Consider the following 27,302-nt stretch of genomic DNA (forward strand, 5'->3'; position numbering starts at 1 on the left):
CAAAAGTAGAGATGAAGTATCATGACAGTCATTACTGAAATCCAGAGGATCACCAGAAACTATTTTGAAAATCTGTACTTCAATAAGCTAAAAAATCTTGAAGATATTGACAAATTCCTAGAGACATATGACCTACCCAAATTGAACCATGAGGCTACAGAAAACTTAAACAAATCATTATCAAGTAATGGAAATGAAGCAGCTATCAAAAGCCTTCCAAAACAGAAATGCCCAGAACTGGATGGATTCTCAGTTGAGTTGTACCAGAACTTAAAAAACTAATATCAATATCCCTCAAATTATTCAATGAAATAGAAAAGAGGGAACACTGCCAATCATTCTACAAAACCAGTATCACCCTCACACCAAAACGCAACTAAGACATATCAAGAAAAAAATTTCAGGTCAATATCTTTCATGAACACAGATACAAAATTTCTTAATATTGGTAAACCACATACAAAAACACATTAAAAAGATAGTGCACCATGATCAAGTGGGTTTCATCCCAGGGATACAAGGTTGGTTCAACATATGAAAATCAACAGGAAAAAGCCTTTGACAAAGTATAGTTCCCATTCATGTTTAAAACATTGGAAAAATGAAGGATAGAAGAAACTTGTCTCAATATTGTAAAGGCCATATGTGACAAACCCAAGGCCAATTACACTGATGGAGAAAAACTGAAAGCATTTCCTTTAAAAACAGGAACAAAACAAGGATGCCCACTTTCAACACTCCTATTCAACATAGTCCTTGAAACTCTAGCCAGAGCAATAAGGCAAGAGAAGGAAATTAAAGGGATACAAATAGGAAAAGAAGAGCTCAAATTATCTGTTTGCTGGTAACATTATCCTATATCTAGAAGACTAAAAATGCCACCAGAAGATTTTTAGAGATGATAAATAAATTCAGCAAAGTAGAGGATACAAGATAACACTTATGTTCCTATACTCCAATAATGAATCAGTTGAAAAGAAATTGGGAAAACTATCCCATTCACAATAATCTGAAAACAAAACGAAATGAAAAAAACAAACAATAACAACAACAACAACAAACCTTGGGAATCAATCTAACAGAAGGGTGAAAGACCTCTAAATGAAAACTGTTGAACACTAACGAAAGAAACTGAATACCTTAGAAGAGAGGAAAGACCTCCTATGTTCTTGGATAGGCAGAATTAGTATTGTAAACTACCAAAAACACCATATAAATTCAACACAATCCCCACAAAATTCCAATGACATTCTTCACAGAACTAGAAAAAGTAGTGCTGAGGGGCTGGGGATGTGGCTCAAGTGGTAGCGTGCTCGCCTAGCATGTGTGAGGCACTGGGTTTGATTCTCAGCACCACATAGAAATAAGATAGAGATATTATGTCCACCTAAAACTAAAAAATAAATATTTTAAAAGAAAAAAAAAGAAAAAGAAGTGCTGAAATTCATTTGGAAAAATAAGAGACTCAATAGCCAAAGCCATCCTTAGTGAGAATAGTGAAGTTGAAGGCATCACAATAATGGAGCTCAAATTATACAACAGAGCCATAGTAACAAAAACACCACAGCACTGGCACCCAAAGAGACATGAAGACAAATGGAACAGAACAGAAGACACAGAGACAAACCCCCAGAAATACAGTTTTCCATACTAGACAAAGATGCCAAAAACATACTTTGGAGAAAAGATAGCCTTTTAAACAAATGGTGCTGAGGAAAACTGGAAATCCATATGTAGAAGAATAAAATTTGATGCTTATTTCTCACCCAGCACAAAAATCATCTGAAAGTAGATAAAAAACCTAGGAATTAGACCAGAAACTCTGCAACTGCTAGAAGAAAATATATGCCCAACCTTCCAAAATGTTGGCACAGGAACCTTCTGACTTGACTTAACAACTGATTTTCTTAACACTCCTAAGGCACAAGAATAAAATTAATAAGTAGGATGTCATCAAATTAAAAAGTGTCTTCACAGCAAAGAAAACAATTAAGAACATGAAGAGAGAATGGGAGATCATCTTTGCCACTTGCTCCTCAGAGCATCAATATTTAGAATATACACAGAACTCAAAAAACTTAACACTAAAAACAAATCCCAAGAAACCCAATCAATAAATGGGCAAAAGAACTAAAGAGAAACTTCTCAAAAGAATACAAATTGTCAACAAATATCCGAAAATATGTTCAATATCTCTAGCAATTAGAGAAATGCAAATCAAAACTGCATTGAGATTACATCTCATTCTAGTCAGAATGATAATTAACAAGAGTACAAATAATAAATGTTGGCAGTAGAGAAAAGGATACATTCATACATACACTGTTGGTAGGACTGCAACTTCATGCAACCACTCTGGAAAGCAATATGGATGTTCCTCATAGAACCAGAAATGGAACCACCATAACACCCAGCTATCCTACTCCCAGTATATATACAAAAGATCTAAAAATCAGCATACCACAGTGATGTAGCAATTCACAATGTTTACAGCAGCACAATTCATAATAGCCAACTATGGAACCAAACTAGATACTCTTCAACAGATGAATGGATAAAGAAAATGTGGTGTATACACACAATAGAGTATTAGTCATAAAGAAGAATGAAATTATTGCATTTGCCAGTAAATGGAAGAAACTGGAGACTATCATAGTTAGTGAAACACGCCAGTCTCAAAAAGTCAAAGGTTGAATATTTTCTCTGATATACAGAAGCCAATCTAAAATAAAGCGAGGACAAGGAAAAAGAAAAGGGAGAGGAAATTTCATCAAAATAGAGGAAAGATCAGTAGAGTAGATGAACGGGATTAAGAGGGAGGAAGGAGGGATGGGAAAAGAAAAGAACAAGTGGAATAAATCTGACTGAACTTTCATATATAAATATATGAATGTAGCACAGTGAATCCCAATATCAAGTATATCCATAAGACACTAATTAAAAAAAACTGTAAATAAATTGTAGACGATCAGTAGAGGGAAGTGAACAGGGGGTAGAGGAGGGGAGGAGAGAAGTGTTGGAGACTATATCTAGTAAACTGTGTTCTGTGCTTTTGTGATTATGTTAAAATGTATCCTTTTTATATATAAATAAAAAGAATCAATAATAAAAATCTCATCAATTTTCACACTTTAAATAGATGCAATCAATTGTATTTCAATAAAGCTGTTTTTTTAAAATTCTAAAAAAAATCCTTGATCTACAAAATATACTCAGCAAATTAAAAACATAGCCTAAGCATCAATAGCAGGATAGATCAAACAGAGGAAAGAATTAGCTTGAAGACAGACTATTTGAAAACATAAAGTTGAAGGAAAAAAGAAAGGAGCAAAGAAAGTTTATGGAATTTAGGACAATACTAAAAGAATAAATATTCAGGTAATTTGGGTTCAAGAAGGGCTTGAGGATGTCAAAGGGATAGAAAACTTATTAAAATTATAAGACAATACTTTCCAAACCTAGAGGATACAAATATCCTTATACAGAAAAGTGAAAGGTTACCAGAAAAATTTAAACCAATCTATCCCAAGACAGCTTATAATCAAGCTCTCAAAGGTAAATGACAGAAAAAATAATCACATGGTATTACAATTCTCCTGACAGCAGACTTCTCAGTAGAAAGTTTACAGGCCAGGAGAAAGTGGCATGAGATTTTCACAGTACTGAAGGAAAAAACTTGTCAACCAAAAATACTGTACCCAGAAAAGAAAGATATCCTTTAGGAATGAAAGAGGAATAAAGACATTCCTAAACAAAAGCTGAGCGAATATATCTCCACCAAACCTATTCCATAAGAAATGCTAAAGGAAGTTCTTCAAACTGAAACAGATACTACTAAGAAAGAAGAAAACTCACTGGTTAAAAGTAATTATACAAACAAATTCAGAATGCTCTGAATGGGTAAACCATTCATATTACTATGAAGCTAAAAAACAAAACAATTAAAAATGTACAGATCTAATGCAATCTCCATCAAAATACCAATGACATTCTTCAAGGAACTAGAAAAAAAAAAAACAATTCCAAAATTATACAGAGCACAAAAATCTCAGAATAGCTAAAATCATACTGAGTAAAAAGAACATAGCAAGGGGCAGTATACCACCTGACTTCAAAACATTACAGAGCTTTAGTAATCAGAACACCATGCTACTGGCATAAAGTCAGACACATAGAACAGAACAGAGGGCCTAAAAGGAAGCCCATGCATCTCTAGCCAACTGATTTTTTGACAAAGAGGCTAAGAACATGCACTGGAGAAAGGATAACCTTTTCAGTAAATGGTGCTGGGAAAATTGGCTCTTTGTATAAAGATTAAGGAAGCCAGTTACAAAAATCAATTCAAAATGGGTTAAAGACTTAAATGTAAGACCTGAAATTATGAAAACAGTAGAAGAAAACATAGAAGAAACTTCAGAAGGTTGGAATGGGCACGAATGTTTTGGACAAGACCCCAAAAGCAAATATTGACAAATGGGATTATATCAAACTGACGAATTTCTGCACGGCAAAGGTAACAATCTACATAGAACAGAAATAAAGAATATCCTATAGAGTGGGAAAAAATATTTGCAGACTACATATTTGACAACAAGCTGATATCCAAAATGTATAAGGGACTCTAAAAACTCAATATAACCCAATTAAAAGTGGGTAATAGGCCAGCACAGTGGCATACACCTGTATCCTCAGAGATTTGGGATGCTGAGGTAGGAGGATTCCAAGTTCAAGGCCTTGCTACTTAGAGAGGATCTGTCTCAAAAAAATTAAAAGGGCTGAAGATGTAGCCCCTGGGTTTAATCCCCAGTACCAACAACAACAACAACAAAAAAGTGGGTAATAAATCTCAATAGACATAAAATACAAATGGCCAATATGTACATAAAAAAATGCTTAGCATCAGTAATTAGCAGAAATGCAAATCAAAACCACAATGAGCTATTACTTTATTCCAGTAAAGAATGGCCAATTTCAAAGACTAGGTATAACAAATGCTGGCAAGGATGTGATAAAAAAGGAACCCTTGAACACTGTTGGTGGGAATGTAAATTGGTATAGCCGTTACGGAAATCAGTATGGTGGTTCCTCAAAATATTAAAAATAGATCTACCATATGATTCAGCAATCACACTACTGGGTATATATACAAAGGAAATGAAATCAATATGTTGAATAGACACCTGCACTCCTATGTTCCCTGTAGCATTATTCATAAAAGCCAAGAAATGGAAACAACCTAAATGTCCATTGACTGATGAATGGATAAAGAAAACAGGATACATATACACAATGGAATGCTATTCAGCCACAAATGGGAAATCCTGTCATCTGTAGCAAACATGGATGAAAATATAAATCATTATTAAATAAGTGAAATAAGCCAGGCTCAGAAAGATAAGCACCACATAATCTCACTTATGTGAAATATATAAAAAAAAATTGATCTCATAGAAGTTAGGAGAATGTTGATTGCCAAAGGCTGGGGAAAGTAGCTGGAGAAGGAATGAGGAAAGGCTGATCAAAGGGTACTAAATAATTATAAGATAGGAGCAAGCTCGGATGCACTATTGCACAGTAGAGTAATTATAGATACCAATAATATGCTGTACATTTCAAAACATTGGAAGAAAGGATTTTAGAAGTCTTCACCATAAAGAAACAATGTTTGAGGAAGTAAGAATGTTTAACCTTATTTGAACATTATGTGATATATATGTATATTGAACATTAATTATGTAGTACTCCATTAATATGTACAATTTTTTAATTTTTGTGAATCAACTAAAAAGTAAATAAACACAAAAATTCAAACAAAACAAACTTGCCAACCAATACTGTATCAAGCTAAGCAGTTCTTCAAAAAAATGACTTTTCCAGATAAACAAACCTTATGGTGTTCACCGAACACCAACCTGTCATACAAAACACAACATACCCAAATCAATGGAATTCAGCAAAAGCAATTCTAAATACTGCACCTCAAGGAACTGAAAAAAAAAAAGAAAAAAAAAAAGAAAGAAAGAAAAAAACAAGGAAAAAAACTCAACCTAAAATCAGACTAAGGAAAGAGAGAAGACTCAAAATCAGAGACAAAAAGGCAGTCATTTTAACTGATACTGCAGAAGTACAAAGAATCATAAGAAGAGATAGTCTCTTTAATAAATGGTGTTGGGAAAACAATATTAAATGTGCAGTAGAATGAAATTAGACCTTTATTTCACACATATACAAAACCAACTCAAAGTGGACTAAAGATTTAAAAGACCCCAAATCATACAACTACTAACATATGTATATGATAAGCTCATGACATGGATCAGGGATAAGAGTTTTTGATACAACCTCAAAGGCACAGGCAATAAAACCAAAAATTAAAAAACGGGATTATAACAAATTAAAAAGCTTCTGTACAGCAATGAAAATAATTATGATGAAGAGAGCCTACAGAATGGGAGAAAATATTTGTAAACTATATACCTGGTAAGATATTAACATATAAAATATGTAAGTAACTCAATCAACCTGATAGTAAGAAAACAATAACCCAATTTAGAAATAGGCAAAAGATTGAAACAGTTCTCAAAATAAGATATATAAATGAAAAACGGGTTCATGAAAAAATCCTCAACATCACTATCAGGAAATTTAAATCCAAACCAGAATGAGCCATTACCTCATGCTTATTAGAATGGCCATCATCAAACAAAGAAAAGATCACAGGTGTTGACAAGGATATGGAGGAAAGGGAATCCTTATGAATTGTTAGTGAGAGTGTAAATTAGTACAGCCATTATTGAAATTGGTGTGGAGATTCCTCAAAATATTAAAACTAGAACTACCATATGATTCAGCAATTCTACTTCTGGGTATATATCCAAAAGAACTGAAATCAGTGTGTTGAAGAGATATATTCACTTGCATATTTACGACAGCACTATTCACAACAGGCAAGATACAGAATCAACCTCAGTGTCCACTAAGGGATGAATGGATAAAGTAAATGTGGTACATATACACAATGTAATATGATTCAGCTATAAAAAAGAATGGAGAATATTATGTTAAGTGAAATAAGTCAGACACAAAAAGACTCTGCTGCATGATCTCACTAAAAACAAACAAACAAAACCAGTTGATTCAATAGCTAAACTATGGAACCAACCTAGATGCCCTTCAACAGATGAATGGATAAAGAAAATGTGGTACATATACAGAATGGAATATTACTCAGCCTTAAAGAAGAATGAAATTATGGCATTTGCAGGTAAATGGATAGAACTGAAAACATCATGCTAAGTGAAATAAGCCAATCCCAAAAAACCTAAGGCCAAATGTTTTCTCTGATAAGCAGATGCTGATCCACAGTGGGGCAGGGAGGATAATGTAGGGAAGAATGAAGGAACTTTGGATTAGGTTGAGGAGAATGAGTGGAGGGGTGGGATGGTGGGGAAGGGAAGGATGGTAGAATGAGACATTATTATCCTATATACGTGTGTGATTACACTAGTGGTATGACTCTGCAGCATGTACAACCAAAGGAATGAGAAGTTGTGTTCCATTTGTATACAATGTGTCAAAATGCATTCCACTGCCATGTACAACTAATTATAACAAACTAAAAAAGATAGAAGTGAGACCAATAGAATAGAAGAGGAACAGGGGGAAAGGGGATAGACTGGGGATTGAAATTGATCAAATTATATTATTTTATTATGTGACTATATGAATATATTATAACAAAAAAATTTTTTAAAAATTGATCTCATTCAAGTAGAGAACAGAATGGTGGCTAACAGAAGCAGGGGTGGTTCAGGAGGGAAGGGGAAGATGTTGATTAAAGAATATATAAACACAGAAGAAAATACATTCAAGAAATCTATTGTATAGCAGGTGACTAGAGTTAATAATAACTGTATCCTTTGAAAATGCAGAGTGGATGTTGAATACTATCATCACAAAATGATAATTATCTGAACCATTCCACAGTATAATAAAATGGAATAACACTGCTTGAAGCTTCAATTTTGAAAGGTTGGTTGTGATTCAACAGTTGGTTACCATTTTAAATTACAAGTTTTCAATTCTGCAAATACTTTAATGACACAGGTGCATTAAAATAAACTACTTCAAAGTATATATACTTCAAAACATCATGCTGTATGTAATACACATATTTTTTCTGTCAATTTTTTTTTTTGAGAGAGAGAGAGAGAGAGAGAATTTTTTAGTTTTTGGTGGACATAACCGAAAACTATGTGGTGCTGAGGATTGAGCCCAGTGTCCCGCGCATGCCAGGCGAGTTCGCTATCGCTTGAGCCACATCCCCAGCCCCGCAATTTTTTAAAAATAAAAAATTTTAAAAACCCAATTACTGAGGATTTATAGAGATATGTGCTAGGATTAGAAGAGTGAAAGCAACAAGGCCATGCAAAATGCCACTGCATTTTTTTCATGCAGAATGATGGCTGAGTAGGAATGTCAATTGCATAAGTAGTGAAATGGTCAAACTGGGAATAAATTTCCAGAATAAGCCAAACCCAACAGAACTTTGTTATGGAATTAGTAAAATGAGCTGAATAAAAGATGTATTGAAAATTGACATGATACTGATAAGCTCAAAATATGTTTAACTCCATTTACAACTTAAAATACCCAGTTTTAAAGAAGCAAAATCTACTTATATTGGTGTCAGACTTGAAAAGATAAATCCTTCAAAATTTATGTTGAAATGTGTATTTAAATTTTTTTCTCATTTTTATGACACATGAAATTTTATTCCTAAAAATTTCCTTTCTTAACCAAATTTTTGTTTCTTATACATAATAAGTGGAATAATACTGCTTGAATCTCCAATTTTGAAAGGTTGGTTGTGATTCAACAGTTGCTTACCATGTTAAATTACAAGTTTTTAATTCTGCCAATACTTCAATGACACAGATGAATTAAAATAAACTAAAAATACTCAATTTAAGTGTTCATAGGTATTCTACATATGGAATGATAATGGGATAAAATGTGCTAATAGGTACTTGTTAAGTAGAATAACACAGAGAATGAGCAAAAACAAAGGTTTCAAGAAATTCTAATATTTTATGCAAAATAAGATTCCAAATGGAATTAGGTTATTAAAAAAATAATGCATCTGAATTTTAACAACCAGACATGAAAAGATTCTAGATTCTAAGGACTACATATATTAATTTATATAAGAAACACATGAAGATCAGCTTCAAACAATTTTATACTCAACTATTTTTCACATAAAAATATTTTAAAAGTTATATTATTAAAAGAAAGTTCTTGTACAATATAAATTCAAATCATTATCACTTAATGGGTTTAGAATCACTATAAAAATAACTTAAGGGCTGGGGATGTGGCTCAAGCGGTAGTGCGCTCGCCTGGCATGCGTGCGGCCCGGGTTCGATCCTCAGCACCACATACAAACAAAGATGTTGTGTCTGCCGAAAACTAAAAAATAAATATTAAAAAAAAATTCTCTCTTAAAAAAAATAACTTAAGCCTTAAAGAAGAATGAAATTATGGCATTTGTAGGTTAAATGGATGGAGCTGGAAAATATGCCAAGTGAAAGAGGCCAAACCTAAAAAAGCAAAGGCTGAATGTTTTCTCTGATAAGCGGATGCTGATTCATATTGGGAGGGGCGGGAAGAATAAAGAAACTTTGGATTGGGCAGAGAGGAGTAAAGGGAAAGGATGGGGTGTGAGGGTGGGAAGGACGGTGGAATGAGATGGACATTATTACCCTGTATACATATATGACTACACCACTGGTGTGACTATGCCATGTACAGCCAGAAGAAGTTGTGCTCCATTTGTGTCCAATGTGTCAAAATGTATTCTCCTGTCATGTATAACTAATTAGAACAAATTATTCAGTTTAAAAAAAAAACAAAAAAATAACTTGAACATACTTTTCTAATGTAATTATTTTTTCCAAGTGGGTTAGTCTGGCATATAAACCCTATGGAAGCAGGATGTGAGACTGCATCTTTTCTACATATTTTTTCTATACCCTGGAAATAGTCTAATCGTAAATGCTAAGTTATTTTAGAAAATCATGCTAAGTATAGCTTTGCAAAACTTTTGTTCATTCTAAGCTTTTACTCAAACACCAACCAAGTTCTTCAACGAAACTGGCAGAAAATCATAATCCTTTTCCCCACTTCATGAGTTATTTAAAAAAAGAAGCACCTGGCACAGATATAGAATCCTCTGCACACTAGAGACAACTGCTCTAATGATCTGAGGTCCAAGTCACTGGACACCACCCATCGGAAGATGTACATCAGGACTTCCATTGGCAGCACTGCAAAAGAAAATCATCCTTCAATTACTCTCCTGCTTGTCATTGCACTGTCAAAAAAACTACATTCTCAGTGCATTTGTGCTTACTAGAAATTTATGAATGTATAAATCACACTGTTAGTACTGCTCAGAGATATAGCATTAGTGTATTTAACTACCCAATACTATCAATATTTCCTAGCATCAAAAGACAAATATCATTGTTTTTTCAGTAGAGAATAAATTTGAAGTTACTTCTATAAAGCACACTTTTCCTTTGTAAGATTATTTTACCAGGAAGTTATATTAAAATAAATGTTAGAAAAATAATCTAATATATGTGTGTGATCCATATTGCATTCATTAACACTAAAGAATTATTTTCTTGAAAACTTTAAATTGTCTTCCTCTAAAAAATTATTTAACAATATTCAACATTTGAAGAAAAATTACAGTAACTTCAAACATTTGGCTGCCTCAGGACTATTTTCTACCCTGGTAAAATCTTTATGGTAGCAGCATTACTCCAATTTTCTGGGGACTACTTCAACAACTCCAACTGACCCATTCAGATCTTCACTGAAAAAAGTATGGCATCCTTGAACAATTGCATTTCAACTCTTATCTGTTTCAGATTTTGAAAAGTTTATTAGTATATACAAACAAATCTAGGTAAGTGGATCTTTCACCATATTGCAATTATATGGCAATATGTAGGTCCAGAAAACTTCCAAGAATCCACACCTGATATGTGAGTCTGACTGCTCTCAAGCTCAGGCTGACACAGTTTGAGCACAGACTCCTGAAATGTGAGCTGCTGCTGGAAGTAGGACAAGAGATCTGCCATCTTGCTGTCATCATCATTATCTTCAATGCTGAAAAAAGAAGGGAGATGAATAAAGTGTCTCAGACTATGAACATAAATTTAGAAACTGATTTTTCACAACACTTTCAAATCTGTTTTAGAAAGTCATTAAAAACAAGCTTTCTTACTGCTTTAAAAAACTGCAATAGTAGTTTATCCTGCCTTGCAAAGGAGTTATCACACCAAGTTTTTCAAAGAAAAACATTTCAGTGATAACCCATTAAGAATTAGGGTTTGGGGATTTAGGTAATGAGATTACTTAGTTTTATTTTAGACATTTCATAAGTTAAGTGAAAATTGTCAAATGAACTGAAAATCTTTCGTAAGTAATTCTTTAAGTAATCTAAATTCTTTCTAACTAGATAAAAATCAAATATACTGATATCATTCGAGGTACTTACTTACCAAGATTTTTCTTATAGATATATCTAATTATCTTTTAAAAGAAAACATCTACTTTGGAAAGATCTCAGGGTCCACACGTATCACCTACCATGATATAACAATGTGTAGTTAAGAATTTTTAAAGTCTAGCTCTCCATTTTTCTTGACATTAATATTAAAGATGATCAGACTTACAAAAGGCTTGAATGAGAAATAAGGGAACCAGAAAGGGTTTTTTAATAATACAACAAAAAGCAAGTCTGATTGAGGTTAGTTGGACTCAATGGCTAGTTTACTAATATTTTACTGGGGAAGGCAAAAACCAAACAATAATAAGCCCATCAAACTTCCAAGGTTTATCAATCAGGTAATTAAAAACAGACTATCTTATCAATCAGGTAAGTTATTAATCAGGTAATTAAAAACCGACTAGCACTCAGCCTTTTTTTTTTTTAAATTGGCTAAAGACCTAGCTCTGAATGACTCTACCCAAACTTAAAGAAGGTTTAGAAAAAGCCCAAATGACTCATTTTAAGTATGAACTCTCTCACACTGTTAACTCCAATTTGGTGAAAAATATTGTTAGATCAAAGACTCAAACAGGCAGTTAATATTGACTTCATTGGATGTTTACAATATGGTTTATCCAATTCTTAAATGCTTATATGTGTGTGTATATATACATATGTGTGTATGAGTATATGTGTATATGTATACATATATACATATGTATACATATACACATACACATATACATATACACATACACACACATCACACATGCATTTAAGAAACACTGGCAAATGCATGCCCATAATCTAAGTTACTAATGAGGCTGAGGCAGGAGAACCGCAAGTTCAAGGCCAGCCTGGACAAGCTAGCAAGACCCTGTCTCAAAAATAAAATTAAAATGGCTTAGAATTTAGCTCAGTGGTAGAGCACCTGACTAATATACATGAGGACCTGGATTCAATCCTCAAAACCACACACACACACACACACACACACACAACACACACGGCAATAAGCACATACCACTGATAAACGTAACCTAATTATTCATGACAATGAATATAGTAATAGTCAAAATCTCCTTACCAAAAGTCTATTTTTAAAACCTGACATTCTCCCATAGGTACAGACACCCTTTCCTTCTAATATCATCAAAATGGACTCTTGGGGATAGAGGTACTGGACCAAAACAATTTTATAATTGTCTTACAAATATCTTTGATAACATTGGCTTAAAAATATGTTCTCTTGGTCTTTGTTCATATTAAACCTTTAGTGTAACTTCATAACTTTGATGCAAATGACATCTACAGAGTGAAATGCAATTTCTTTTAGAAATATTTCCATCTTACATCTTTTTTTTTTCTTTTAAAGTATTGGGAATTGAACTCAATGGTACTCTACCACTGAGCTACATCCCCAGTCCTTTTTTTAATTTGAGACAAGGTCTCACTAAGTTGTCCAGGCTGGCCTTGAACTTGTGATCCTTCTTCTTTGGCTTCCTAATTTGCTGGAATTTTTGGCCTATGTCACCCTGCCCGGCTATACCTATAGTTTTAAACAATGTTACTTTAGAATTTATGAGATTAATATTTTGTTAGAGTTCAGCATTTTCCTAATAAAATCCCACTTTTAAAATGTAAAATGTTTTGCTATGCTCTGTGGCACACACCTAGCAACTTGGAGGCTAAGGCAGGAGGATTGCAAGTTTGAGGTCGGCCTTAGCAACTCAAGTGAGATAAAAAAAGAAAACAAGGACTGGGAATGTAGCTCTGTGGTAAAGTGCCTCTGGGATCAATCCCTAGTACTGCAAAAAAAATAAATAAATAAAGTTTAAACATAAAAGCAGAAAGACTGATGTAATGAAATTTCATGTACGCACCATCTGATTTTAACCACTATTAACATTTGGTCAACTAGCCCTATTTTATATTTTAGTATTTTTATTTCAAATGTTTTATAAGGTTGAAGTGATTTCTTTATTTTACTCCTTTCAGCAATCACTGCTTTTATTTAAAACATTCATCACCTTACTTTTGTTAAAGCTATTTAAAATGTACATTTTCATATTTTAATCTAAGAATTTCCTAATTTAAAAATTTCTGTAAGTTATAAATAAGGATATACTAAATACTACATAGATTAACAGAATTAGCACCATCTTCTCATCATGTTAAGAGTCAGCATGGCAAAGACACTTAACTTTAACACACTATGCATTACTGTCTATCAAATTATATACGCACTAGCTGTTTCCAACGCCATCACCATCTGGAGACCGGGTATAAGTAATCTTGAACTCTATATCAGGTACAAGTTGCATAGCCCTACGATAAAACTTGATGGCTAAAAGAAGAAATAAAGCTAAATTAGCTAGGACCACACATTTTTGTCATTTCCTTTGATTACCCTTAACTGTAGTTTAATTTTGTAAATTTCTTTACAAACAGCCAAACTCTCTTTTTATAGATGCAATAGAAGCTTAGTGAACAAACTTATTTCCAAATCTTACTAGAAGATTTGGAAATTTTTTCTCTTAAAGTTAATGTGTTACTGGTATCTTTTTTCCCATCTCATGGTTTTCCTCACCCTTTTATGTCTCTCTTCAGAAGTCTTTCTTCTGACTCTGAAATTGCAATTTCTACGGCCCCAACAAAAAAATTTCTAAGCAAATTTTTCATTCTAAGACACAGCTATTAAAATCAAGTGCCTCCTACTGGATGTAACAGAGAGTGTTTGAAATTTTACCTTCACATTCAATTTCCTTTAGCTTAGTTGCTTCTTATTTAGCTAAATAACTTTAAAACTGATTTTTTTATAACCCTCCTGGCCAAGTGGTTTAGAACTGTAAATAATCTGGGGCTGTGGAGACTAATTAGTTCTTTTTCCCCTTGGATGAATTCTATTCAATTCAATATATTATGCCATGTTCATTTTTTCCACCTTTTAAAAAACTGGTGCATTAATGATGGTATTTGTTGTTACATATTTGTACATGCAACAATATAATTTGACTAATATCACTACCCAGCACTTCTTCCCTCCCACCACTTGGTCCCTTTCCTCTACTGATCTTCCTTTGATTTTCATGAGATCCACCCCCACTTTTTTCTTTTTCCTTTCTAGCTTCCACATGACAGAAAATATACAACCCTTGACCTTCTGAGTTTGACTTATTTTATCAGAATGTTCTCTAGTTCCATCCATTTTCCTGCAAATAATATGTCATTCTTCATTATGGCTGAATGAAACTCCATTGTGTATATAAACCACATTTTACATATTGTTGGTCATTTGTATTCCTTCTTTTGAGAAGTTTAATTCATTTGCCATTTATTAATTGGGTTATTTGATTTTTTGTTGTAAAGTTTTGACTTCTTTATATATTCTAGATATTAATCTTGTCAGAAAAGTAGTTAGCAAAGATTTTTCTCCCATTCTGTTGGTTTTCTCTTCACATTCCTAATTGTTTCTTTTGCTATGCAGAACCTTTTAAATTTAATGCTGTCCCATATTAACTCTTGGCATTATTTCCTAAGCTTTAAGGGTCCTATTGAGAAACTTGTTGCTTATGCTAGAGTGTTGACCCTAAGTTTTTTCCTAGGAGTTGCATAGTTTCTGTTCATATATCTAGATATTTGATATATTTTAATTTGATTTTTGTGCAGGGTGAGAGATAAGAGTCTAGTTTCATTCTTCTACTTATGGATAAGCAGTTTTCCCAGCAATATTTGTTTTAAAAAGGCTCTTTTTTCTTTAATGTATGTTTTTGGCACATTTGTCAAGGATCAGATGACTGCAGGTATGGATTTGTCTTTGTGTCTTCTATTCTATAACACAGGTCTATGTGTGGTTTTATGCAAGAACCATGCACTTTTTGTTAATATAACTCTGTAGTATAATTTGGAGTCAGGTATTGTGATGCCTCCAGCATTGCCTTTTTTTGCTATGTTCTATTTCATTCTGGGTGAAATACCATATTTTAAGCTGAATCGGAAGTATTACAAACAAGACTGAAGACTGAGTAGAGATGTGACCAACTGGACCCTTTAAAAATGTGTAAGAAACTTGCAAGTAAATAAAGTAACTGTAAATGTTGTTATTTATTTATTTTTTTTAGTATTTCCAAATGCTTCAAGCAAGAACATTTTCCCCATGATTATATTTACCATAAAAAATGAAAACACATATGAATTTCTATTGGGTTATTAAAAGAAACTATTAAAGATGAAGCATATACTTTGACAAAGTGTAAATTAGAACTCAAAAAGGAAAACATCTATGTATTCCTTGATTTATCCTTTATATTTCCCTCCTTTGAAGTAACTTTCACCTATGAAAATATACCCTATTTTAAGATGAATACAATTTTTAAGGTTTTATTAATGAAGAAAAAACACTAAAACTAAATGTAGAAAAGAATTGTTTTACTCATCCTTCCAATACAATGTTTCCCAGAAATTATTTTTTGAAACAGACAAGTTGTATAGAAATAAAGTCTTAAAACTTTTTGACTTAAAAACTCATTTCAAACATAGGAACATTGATGTTCTATACTAAATAAGATTTAGTTTAAAAAAATCAGTAACAAAGAGTTGTTCTTAAAAAAAAGTCATAACTACATAATCTTGGGCCTTGAGTTTTACCTTCATAGAGAGCTCCATTTTGTTCTTCTTCTACTGCTTTTAGGAAGAGTTCTCGAGCCTATAAAAATAAAAAGTGGAAAATAACTTTTGAAAATCTGTATTAAAAGTGAATATGGACAGCAGTAGAGTCTTTTCAACAAATGGTGCTAGAGCAATTGCATACTGACAGGCAAACAATGCACTTTGATCTAAATCTCATATCTTACATAAAAATTAACTCAAAATTAACCATAGACTCAAATGTTAAACCTATAAAATCATTAGAGAGGAAAAGAAATGTAAGAAAATCTTGGAGACCTAGGATTACGTAAAAAGAGTTCTTACACTTGACACCAAAAGCAAGATTCATAAAAGAAAAAAGTTGGTTGGTAAACTGGACTTCATCAAAAAACATTTGTTCTAGAAAACTCTAGAACTTGTATCTAGAATACATAAAGAACTCTCAAAACTCAACAGTAATAATATAAGCAATCCATTTTAAAAAGGCATGAACATTATTTTACAGAGAGATGTATAGATGGGAAAAAAAGCACATGAAAAGATATGCAACATTATTATCCATTAAGGAAATGCAAGTTAAAATCACAATGAGATATCACTACACCTATTAGAATGGCAAAAATTAAAAAGTAGTGACAAAATGCTAATGAGGATGCATAGAAACTGGATCCCTCAGATATTGCTGGTGGAAATATGGTACAGACACTTGGGAAAAGTTTGGTAATTTCTCTTACGACAAAACGTGTACTTACCATAGAATCCAGCAATTGCACTCTTGGGTATTTATATCAGAGAAATAAAAACTTACTTTCGTAAAAAAAAAAAAAAAAAAAAAAAAAACCCTGCATACAAATATTCATAGCAGTTTTATTCACAATAAAACTGCTATGATGGGCTGGGGATGTGGCTCAAGCGGTAGCGCATTCGCCTGGCATGCGTGCGGCCTGGGTTCGGTTCTCAGCACCACATACAAACAAAGATGTTGTGTCCGCCAATAACTAAAAAAAATAAATATTAAAATTCTCTCTCTCTCCCTCTCTCTTTAAAAAAACAAAAACAAACAAAAAAAAACTGCTATGATGGGCTGGGGATGTGGCTCAAGCGGTAGTGCGCTCGCCTGGCATGCGTGCGGCCCGGGTTCGATCCTCAGCACCACATACAAACGAAGATGTTGTGTCCGCCGAAAAACTAAAAAATAAATGTTAAAAATTCTCTCTCTCCTTCTCTCTCACTCTCTTAAAAAAAAAAAAAAAAAACTGCTATGAAATATTTTTCAACCAGTGAATGGTTAAAAAAAAACACTGGGGAACATTTATACCAGGCAATACTACCCTAAAATAAAAGAGAACAAACTGATGACACACAACATAGACAGATTTCAAAGGAATTATGTCCACTGAAAAAGTCAGCTTCGGGAGGTTATATATTGTGTGATGCTACTTTCCAAACATTCTTGGAATGTAAAAATTATAAAATGAAGAACAGATCAGTGGTAGCTGCCAGTGGTTAGGAATAGCTGGGGAAAGTGGGAGGAAAGGGACAGCATAACTGTAAGAATAAAGGATCCTTCAGGCAATAAAATAATTTGTGAAAGTTGTCAAGACTCTAAATGAAGTCACTATGTCGACTTTAGCAAAATAAAGCTGGAGGATCATGAGGGGAAGGCTCTTACATATGATTTGCCTGAAAACAAGAACAGACTCTGCCATAACTGCAAACTTGCCCAAAGACCATGGCAGCTCACAAAGAATACTTCTACAAGAACATTTGCCCAGCAGTTAATTGCCTGTCAACCTTGAGTTGATACCACAGTTGTTATTAACTCTTGAATACAAGGTTAATTGTTTCAAAACAACTTATGCAATCTTATTCATTGTACCTTTTAAAACATTTCATTTGCCTCCCTGAATATGCCTAATGATCTATCATAGCATCCATATTCCAGATTGCAATCTGCTCATTCTACAATAAAATCTTTTTTTTTTTTTTTTTTTTTGTACCAGGGATTGACCCAGGGGTGCTTAACCACCGAGCCACATCCCCAGCCCTTTTTAAATTTTTTTTATTTAGAAATAGGGTGTTGTTGAGTTGCTAAGTGCCTCACTAAGTTGCTGAGGCTAGATTTGAACTCAAGATTCTCCTGCCTCAGCCTCCCAAGCTTCTGGCATTATAGGCATGTGCCACCTCCAATGGGGAGACAAGTTCTATATCTTGATTGTGGTAGTGGTTATATAAACTACCCATGTGATAAAATTACATAGAACTATTTATACACATACACATGGATAAGTAATTGTAAACCCAGAGAATATGAATAAGCTCTAAGGACTGTACCAATGTTTATTTCCTATTTTTTTGATTTTGTACTACACTTAGGTAAAACATTACTAAGAAAAGTAGGGGAAGGCTAAGTGAAGGGTGCATGGAACTTCCCTGCATCTGTGAACCTATAATTATTTCTAAATAAAAATTAAAACAAGTTTGGCAGATTTTAGTCATCATAATAATGTCAATTATTTAATGAGTAATTATAAACAAAAACTTGGATCTGATTGTGTGAAGATGAAGCCTCTATAAATGAGGATAATGAAAAATGAAATGGTGTGCTGTGCTTACTCCATGTGACTAAGTACAGGAGAGGAGTGAGCAATTAGTATTCAAAATAACTTCACTGTAAGCACATTCAAATTTTTTCCAAAATAACTAATATATAGGGGCTGAGAATGTGGCTCAAGCGGTAGCATGCTTGCCTGGCATGTGTGCGGCCAGAGTTCAATCCTCAGCACCACATACGAACAAAAATGTTGTGTCCACTGAAAACTAAAAAATAAATAGTAAAAAAAAATTCTCTCTTTCTCTCTCTTTAAAAAAAAAATAACTAATATAGCATTATAATATGTTCAACTTAAAATATAAAGAAACATTACATGAAGTAAAGATTGCCTTTGAAAAGGCATTAATATTTGAACAATTTCTTTTTTATTTCTGGGTTTCTATTAATAAATTCAGAGGCATCAATCTTTTAGAGACCAAGTGATTCTAAAGGTTCTACAAATTAACAAAAGACAATACCATGAAGATAACATATCTACAGGGAGAGAGGCCCATGGCAGTGGTATCAAGAAAAGCACCTGAAAATTAGGAATGTATAAACTGGCATTTTAGTTGAAATTTTTTTACATAAAGAAAAACTCTTTTATTTTACGAATTATATGTTTATGTCACCAGAGTATGATAAATGATTACTTATGTCAGTGAAAATTCTATGTGGGGAAAAAAAAGTAATTTGTTAAAATGCCATTAATACTTAACTTTTCTTCTTTTGCCAGTTCTTGTTTTCCTTTGGTATCTGCTGCTGCTTTCAGTAAAGAGCCTCTTGTTGCTTTGCAAGGTCGAGTTTCTAAACTGCTAGAGCCTACACCTGGGGCAAGTTCAAACATCCACTGAGCACGGAACATCTGGAGTTGTGCCTAAAAGGGAAAAGCATTTTAGGACATATTAAAGAAGGGTAGCTAAACTCTGGAACAATTTATCAATATTTCCAACATCTATTTCCAGGTATATTCTTGTTATTCTAAGACCAGAAAACAGTCTTATAAATTACTAACTACCCAATAAATATTTATCATCTTCTCAAATAATTTTCTACTTAAAATCTTAAAAAGTTAAAATTAACCTCAAATAAGTCTGATTATACAGCAAAAGAACTAATAGTATTGAACAGCCAAATTTAAATTAGAATTAAAAATATAAGTCATGACTGAGGGACTGAAATGTAAAGCTCCCAATAATTTGTTAATAAGTTTATCATTTGGTAGACATTAAGAATGCTGCTATCGTGCGAGGCCCTGGGTTCAATCCTCAGCACCACATAAAAATAAATAAAATAAAGATATTGTGTCCAACTACAACTAAAAAATAAATATTAAAAAAAGAATGCTGCTAAAAGTTGTGTAGGTGAGTTCAAAGTATTTCTTTTAATAAAATTCTCTATTTCAAAGAGAATATAAATTTTTCTAACACCTATCATATTAAATATGTAAAACAAAAATGTGAAGACCTATATATGGTAGACTATGATGAGCTCTTTTTTCGGGAATGAAGAACTTGTAACCCCAAATTTCTGAAGAATTATTTGAAAACAGCCCTGAACTGTCAGCCCTTTTGGTATTGCCTCAGCATGATCACAATGCCCTGGGCACTGATGCTAAGTGCCCAATAAAACTAGCATGGCAATCTCCACTCCTCTGCTTCCTTCCCACTGAGTCCACAATGGGGTATCCTCCCTCCCAAAGACAGCTATTGTTAATAGAACTGTATTATTGTTAGATTCCTTCTTAATGGTAAATATGAAATGTTTTAAAAATAGTTTGTCTATTCCTGGACACTGCTTGGTTCCCACACATGGTTCTAGCATGTCATACACATACCTCTTACAGAATCTTCAATAGCATTCCAAATAAACAAGTATTAGAAAGCTTATGAATTCCCTATTTCAATGCACAAAGATTTACTCCATCTTTCTAAATGGCTGTAGTGTATCTCATCCTATGGATGCATAATTATTTAACAAAAGAAGTGGATATTTAGAGCTAGGCATGGTGGCACAAGTATTTAATCCCAGAGGCTTGTGAAGCTGAGGCAGGAGGATCATGAGTTCAAAGCCAGTCTCAACAAAAGTGAGGTGCTAAGCAAAAAAGAAGTGGATATTTAGGTTGTGTGACACTTCTGCATATAAACATTTTTGCTTATGCATATTTACTCACTTCCTCCATTATTTCCTTAGGGATGATGTACTAGAACTGCTATTCAAGGAGAATGCATGGTTTTCATTTTGATCCATATTGCCAATCTGACTTCTAGAAAGTTGTGGCAATTTAAACTTTCATGTATACTGCATGAGTGATCTCATAGCCTGCTCAGCAATAAACACTATTCACCATACAGATTTAAAAAAAAAATTTTGTTTTCCAGATGGAACCCAAGGGCACTTTACCACTGAGCACCCACCTCCTCCCCTTTTTTGGTCTTCTGAAATTGCTGAGGCTGGCCTTGAACTTGCAGTTTTAGCCTCCTCAATAACTGGGATTATAGGTACTTTTCTGTTAACTGTCTATTCACATATTTCTACCCCATGTTCCTCTAATTTACAAGAGTGGTCAGCAGATTAAGAATATGAATCCTCTGCCCATATGTGGTAAACAGTTGTTCTTAGCTATTTGTTAACTTTATTTTATATGGGTTTTAAAACTTTTAGCAGGTCAAACTCATCAATCTTTTTCTTTAAAGTTATGAGTTTTGAGTGATGCTTAAGCCTTATTTTGAATACTTCAAAATCATATAATACATAGCAATAATTAATACTTCTTTCATAGAAAAAGAAATCTATAAGTTATGTTATATAAGTATTCTATAAAGCAATATGAAAATAGTTAAATTCAACACAAACACAAACCTGCAAATTTCCATAATCATGACCAATTTCTGTTTATGTATGGGAAGCAGTGGAATAAGAATCAAAAATATAATTGAAAATACATGCCTGCAGATCTGTTTCAGCAGGACTTTCATTTTCTTCATCATCTCCTGCTCTGACAGTATCAGAATGACAATCTTCCTCAGCTTCTGCCTGAGGAAAAAATAACAAAATAACATAAGGATTAATACACTTCAAAAAATTTTTTTAATATTTATTTTTTATTTATAGGTGAACACAATGTCTTTATTTTACTTTATGTGGTGCCAAGGACCAAACCCAGTGCCTCATGCATGCCAGGCGAGTGTTCTACCTCTGAGCCACAACCCCAGCCCCAGGATTAATACACTTTCATGTATACTGCATAAGTGTTTCCCTTTGTAATCTAATCTCCTACTCAGCTACTTGGTACTTAATACCACAATATCAATAGTTGGTGGAATCCTCTTTAAAAAGCAAGGCTGTAGGGTGCATTGGGGACCTTACTATTTATTTCCAAAGGAAAATAAGTCTGAAAGGCATATTCTTAATTCAAAATCACAGTATTAACATCACCATGAATCTTAACATTCTGTTCCCCCAAATTTAACATCAACTCCATTCATCCCCCAATCAATCTTATCTTATATAAAATAATTCAACTCCATTACTATAAATAAAGGATTTAATATAATTAGGTAAATGAAGCCCATTCCTCCATCAATATATATACTGTAAGCATTAATTTATTATCTAAACTATTTCACTTTTTCTTAGAAAAAGATGAAATAAAATACAACATCTCTGTTTTCCTTTTTGGTTCCATAACAACAACAACAAAGTATTGTCTTAACTTTTTATGAGAAAAATATTTAAATATACTCAAGAGTAAGGAGAATAGTGTAATTAATCTCCAACTAATTATGATTCAGCTTTAAAAGTTATCTATATAAACAAAAATTTCTCAATATCAAATATCCATTCATTGTATTCATATTTCTGAAAATAGTTTGTGAAATTAAGATTCAATATGTACATATGATTTCACAACCAATGTAACTCTACATTATATACAACCTGAAGAATGATTGAGTTATACTCCAAATATGTCAAATATATTCTACTGTCATGTATAATAAGATTTTTTTAAAAAGATTCAAATAAGGTATCCATATCATAGTTTATTGGTACATTTCAATTCTTTTGTAATCCTCTCATTCTGTTGTTCTCCCCCTACCACCACCTCCATACTGGGGATTGAACGCAGGGCCTCAAGCCTCTAGGGAAGTACTCTGCCTCTAAACTATGTCCATAGTCCTTTTTTTGGAGACAGGGTCTTGCTATGTTGCTCAGCCTGTCCTTGAACCTGTGATTCTTCTGCATTAGCCTTCTGAGTAAGTCTCCTGAGTAGTTAAAATTACAGGTGTGTGCTAGAATGTCTTGTTTCTCTTTTTAATAATTTATTTGTGGTGAAAAGGGGACATTTTTCTTTATGGTTTGCAGCATTAGTAAATATGTTCCTTTGTCCTCTTACTTCCTATAAATTGTGACTAGATCTAGACAGGCTTATTTGATTTTGGTTTATTTTCTTCTTACCCAAGACTACCTCTTGGGTGAGGTTGCATTTTCCATCCAGAAGGGAAGTTCTGAAATGCCACTGACAAAGTGAAATGGCAGATGTTTTAAACACAATTGTTACAGTACAACAGACAAAAAAAAAAAAAAAAAAAAAAAAAAACCCTCAAATAATTTTTAGTGCCCACAAACTTCAGCAAGTTCTTAAACCAGAATATTGTTTCATATTAATGAAACAGGGTTGTTTTTCCATAGATTATCTTCTACACTGGTAAGTTTAATGATAACCAATCAGATAAATTTGATACAATTTTTTTAATACTGTAAAATCAACTCCACTGGACACTAGTTTACCATGTTTTAGTAGGTGGTCAGAAAGAACAATTTTGCTCAGAAAATGCTTAGTTTTGGTACAGAATTATATAAACAGTTTTTATTTTATGGATGGCTTAAGACTACAGTTCAGGGCTGGGGGTGTAGCTTAGTGGTAGAACACTTACTTAGCATATGATCCCTGGGCTGGATCCCCAGCATCACAGGGAGGAAAAACAAAAATGAAAAACTAGTCCATAGAAAGATAGACCTTCTTTTTTATAATAGGCACATTATTAAATGTGCTGTCTATAATATGACTTCTGCTTATTAATATTTTAAATGTACTAGAAAAGCTTATCAAATAATTATAACAAGAAACCTATTTTATTTGTCTTATAATCCAACTTTTACATAGTGTAGTGGTTTAAGGTGGAATAATTCTGGACTAGAAATTGTGTGTGTGGCTTTGGACTTAACAGAGGTCTCATGTTGGAATCCATCCATTTTATCCTTTTATTTTCAATGTTTGTTAAAATGAATCCTACCTTCTAGTGAAAATGTTGCCTCAGTTCAGTCTGTTAGCTAACAGACTTATTAGCAAACAGAATTTGCTCAATATTCAATGTGTTCAGTCCTATTTAGAAATGTGGCAATCAGGAAAATTATGTTGAAGTTTAACTAGAATTAATAATAAAAACAATTTTATCTAGTTCCAAAGTTGGCAAGTTTTATGATTGCAAATTTTAGCTGTAAATTATTTCCAGGAAAAAAAAATGTTTCTATAACACAGTTCTTTGAACACAAAAACTTGATACACTTGCACTACATTACAGTGCAATATAAATAAGTCTTTTGTATCTTATCTCTGGAAGCCAGACTCAAAGTAGGGATGCTTTTAACACTTGAACTAGTTACATTAGTAAAATACTTGGCAAATGTGAAGGCTAAACCAGTAAAAAAATAAATATAAGGCAGTTAAATTGGCAGCTTTGCCTACTGCTTTGGTTTGGCTTAGTGTCCCCCCAAGGTCCATGTGTTGAAGGCTCAGTTACCAGGGTGGCACTACTGGGATTTGGCAGAACATTTAGGATGTGGAGGCTTATGGGTGTAAGTGTCCTTAAGTCACTGGGGATGTGCCCTCCAAATGAGTAATGCGACTCCCTTTTATCCCTGCTTATTAGCTATAAGCTGAGCAGTTTGTTCCATGTGCTCCTGCTATGATGTACTACCTCATCAGAGGCTCAAAGCAATGGGGCTACTGGATACTGAAGTAAAACCTCTACAACCATGAGCCAAAATAAACTCCTTGTCTTCAAAAATTTATCTCAGAGTATTTTGCTATACTAACAGGAAACTAACACACCTACTAAGAACATCACTAGTAGGAGCCTGATTTATTACTGTAAACTTGAAGCACTGCCAATGGGAGAAAAGGGTTCTATAGGGTATGTTTTTTAGTAATGTACCTTTCTTTCTCTTGCCTAGCAATGAGACTATGCTGACTTCATCTGAAGAAATGCCCCTGCTTTCTCTAGATAGTGCTCTTGGTCAACTCTTCTAATTATCCGTTTTGTGTCCTCTAATACTGATAAATTATTTTTGTTTCCTTCACTGGAGTTAGTGCACTGAGGACAGGGATTGCATCTTGGTCATCTTTGTAACCTTAGGGCCAATACATTGCTTGATTCACAGTACAGGCCCATCTAGGCTTCAGCTGTCCCCTCTTCAGAGACTTCTGTGAAGAGATTTGATGATTTCTGAGATCCCTTTTCAGATGTGACATTTCATGATCAAAAGTTTATCATAAATCACCTTACAGATTTGGTTGAAAATCTATTATACTAATAAGTCTAACACCATACCAGGCTGAAAACAGGTACTCAAAAATTAGTTGAATTAATAAAGTGTCATGTGGCTATGTAGTGCATACCTCAAGGATGGAGAAAACTGTAACAAGGCAACATCTTCCTTCTCCCCTGAACTTTGTGTTATAATATTATGAGTTCTAGCCATTACCTTGATTTTGACAGTAAAAAAATGTTGTTTTACTACATTTGGTCAATTCAAATCGTACTTGAAATAAGTTGGACCTCAGTTACCACCCAGAAGTTTCCACTTTTCTTCATAATTGAATTTGATCTAAATATCACCTTTCACTAGAATAGTTCATGTGTTGAGGAGATCAAGTCTTCATTTTACTTATTTGGCAGATAGGATTAACATAAAGGTTAAGAGCTTAATTCCGTGCAAAGGACTCAAAGTTTAGAGACAGAGTCAAATGGTTCTTTTTCCACCATCCAGTACTAGTTACAAGAAATAAATGCATTCAGCCATTTGCTTATTCAATAAATATTTGAGTTTTCTAAGAGCTAGTGTGGTACTATTTCATTCTTGATTCATCCAGTCCTGGCCAGAGTACTTTTATCAGATGGACAATTTATTCGATACCAAAGAAAGGCACAGGGGAAGGACGATATAGTCCATGCAACAGTTCCATGACATTTGTGCTGTCAAATTCTGGAGCTTAGCTGTTTCTCCTTTTGGACTTTAAAGAAGCTGCTTAGGCCCTCAATGCCATGAAAGTGAGACAGGATCTTTCCATTCCCACTCCCCCAGGACCACCTGCCAACATCCTAGCCAGGCACTGCGTTTAAACTCAGAGCTCCTGAAAGGGGCTGGAATCGCCTCTCTGTGGGCTTTGCTTTCCAGAAGAGGAGTAATCAACAAGTGTCTGCTTGCCAGGGCTCCCTCCCGAATTCGGATGCTGGGAATGCTCACCTCAATCCTCAAAAGCACACTGCTTTTGATAAAATCACTGAAGAGGGACGAGACTAGTTCTGCCTAGTAAGTCTGGGGCATTTTTCTGCGATGTACTGCAAAACGCTCTCTCCTCACATCAGGGCTCACTTGGGTGGGGGTGTCGTTTACCAGAAATGAACCCTAGGAACCTGCAGAACCAGTATCCCGTTCACTCCCCCTCAGACCAGGACCCTATATTGGTGGTGACCGTGCAGCTCCCACTCGGCCTTCAGCCCCAGGCCCGACCCCTCTTGCACACCGCACCCGCGCCCGCCCCGCAGCGTCCCCAGGACCCCCTCCCCAAGTTACCATGCTGGCGGGGCGGCTGGCCGCGGTCGAGGGGCTCTCTGCGCCCCCTCTGCACCGCCCCCCTGGAGAGGGGTGCTCGGTGTCGGGTGTCTACTCCTGCCTGTCTACTGCAGCTGGGCTTAGCAGAGTTCTCGGTCGGAGAAGCGCACCAGGCAGCGGCAGTAACTGCGGGCCCGGCGTACGGCAGCCATCTTCGCGGGACAGGGGGCCAGATCCGGGCGCGCTGGAGCGGCGGCCGGGAACTCGGGCTGCGGAGGGGCGCCGGTTGCCCACCGAGGACCGTACGAGTACCAGAGCGACGGCCCTGCTGGAGACCTCAGACGCCGCTGCGGAGCTGCCCGCTCTGCTGCGGAAGCCTGCGCCGACGCACCGAGCATGCGCAGTGTCGCCTCCGCGGTCGGTGCGCGCCTCGGGCTGTCTGGCCGCTTTGCCCTAGCTAAGGGCCAGCGGGGCGTCGGCCTACTATGTGTGCGACCAGAATCCGGAGTGCTGCACTCTGTCCCCTGTGTTCGGCCCAGTGAACACCCAGGGAAATGTGAACAGACGTTAACTCAAAAAAATGTTTTCTCCTAAATTTGAGGGTAAGCCCTAATTAAGCCGTCCGGAGGAGAATCAAACCCGAGACTCCAGAAGATC

At 34.6% G+C, this 27,302-nt stretch overlaps 1 protein-coding gene across 1 annotated transcript in view; it reads right to left on the reverse strand.

Moving 5' to 3' along the window:
• The window catches only part of Fbxo9 (F-box protein 9), a 41,337-nt gene extending 14,281 nt beyond the window's left edge, over nt 1-27,056 (reverse strand). Inside the window, exons 1-7 of the mRNA XM_077801748.1 lie at nt 26,667-27,056; nt 21,756-21,842; nt 19,525-19,683; nt 16,214-16,271; nt 13,814-13,913; nt 11,051-11,181; nt 10,214-10,328 (exon numbers count right to left, since the gene is read on the reverse strand). Of these exons, the coding sequence (XP_077657874.1) occupies nt 10,214-10,328; nt 11,051-11,181; nt 13,814-13,913; nt 16,214-16,271; nt 19,525-19,683; nt 21,756-21,842; nt 26,667-26,669 (653 nt within the window). The 5' untranslated portion in view covers nt 26,670-27,056. The remainder of the gene's footprint in view (nt 1-10,213; nt 10,329-11,050; nt 11,182-13,813; nt 13,914-16,213; nt 16,272-19,524; nt 19,684-21,755; nt 21,843-26,666) is intronic.
• Nucleotides 27,057-27,302: the final 246 nt, after the last annotated feature.

The sequence above is a fragment of the Urocitellus parryii genome, chromosome 8 (assembly GCF_045843805.1).
Source record: "Urocitellus parryii isolate mUroPar1 chromosome 8, mUroPar1.hap1, whole genome shotgun sequence".
NCBI classification, from domain to species: Eukaryota; Metazoa; Chordata; class Mammalia; order Rodentia; family Sciuridae; genus Urocitellus; species Urocitellus parryii.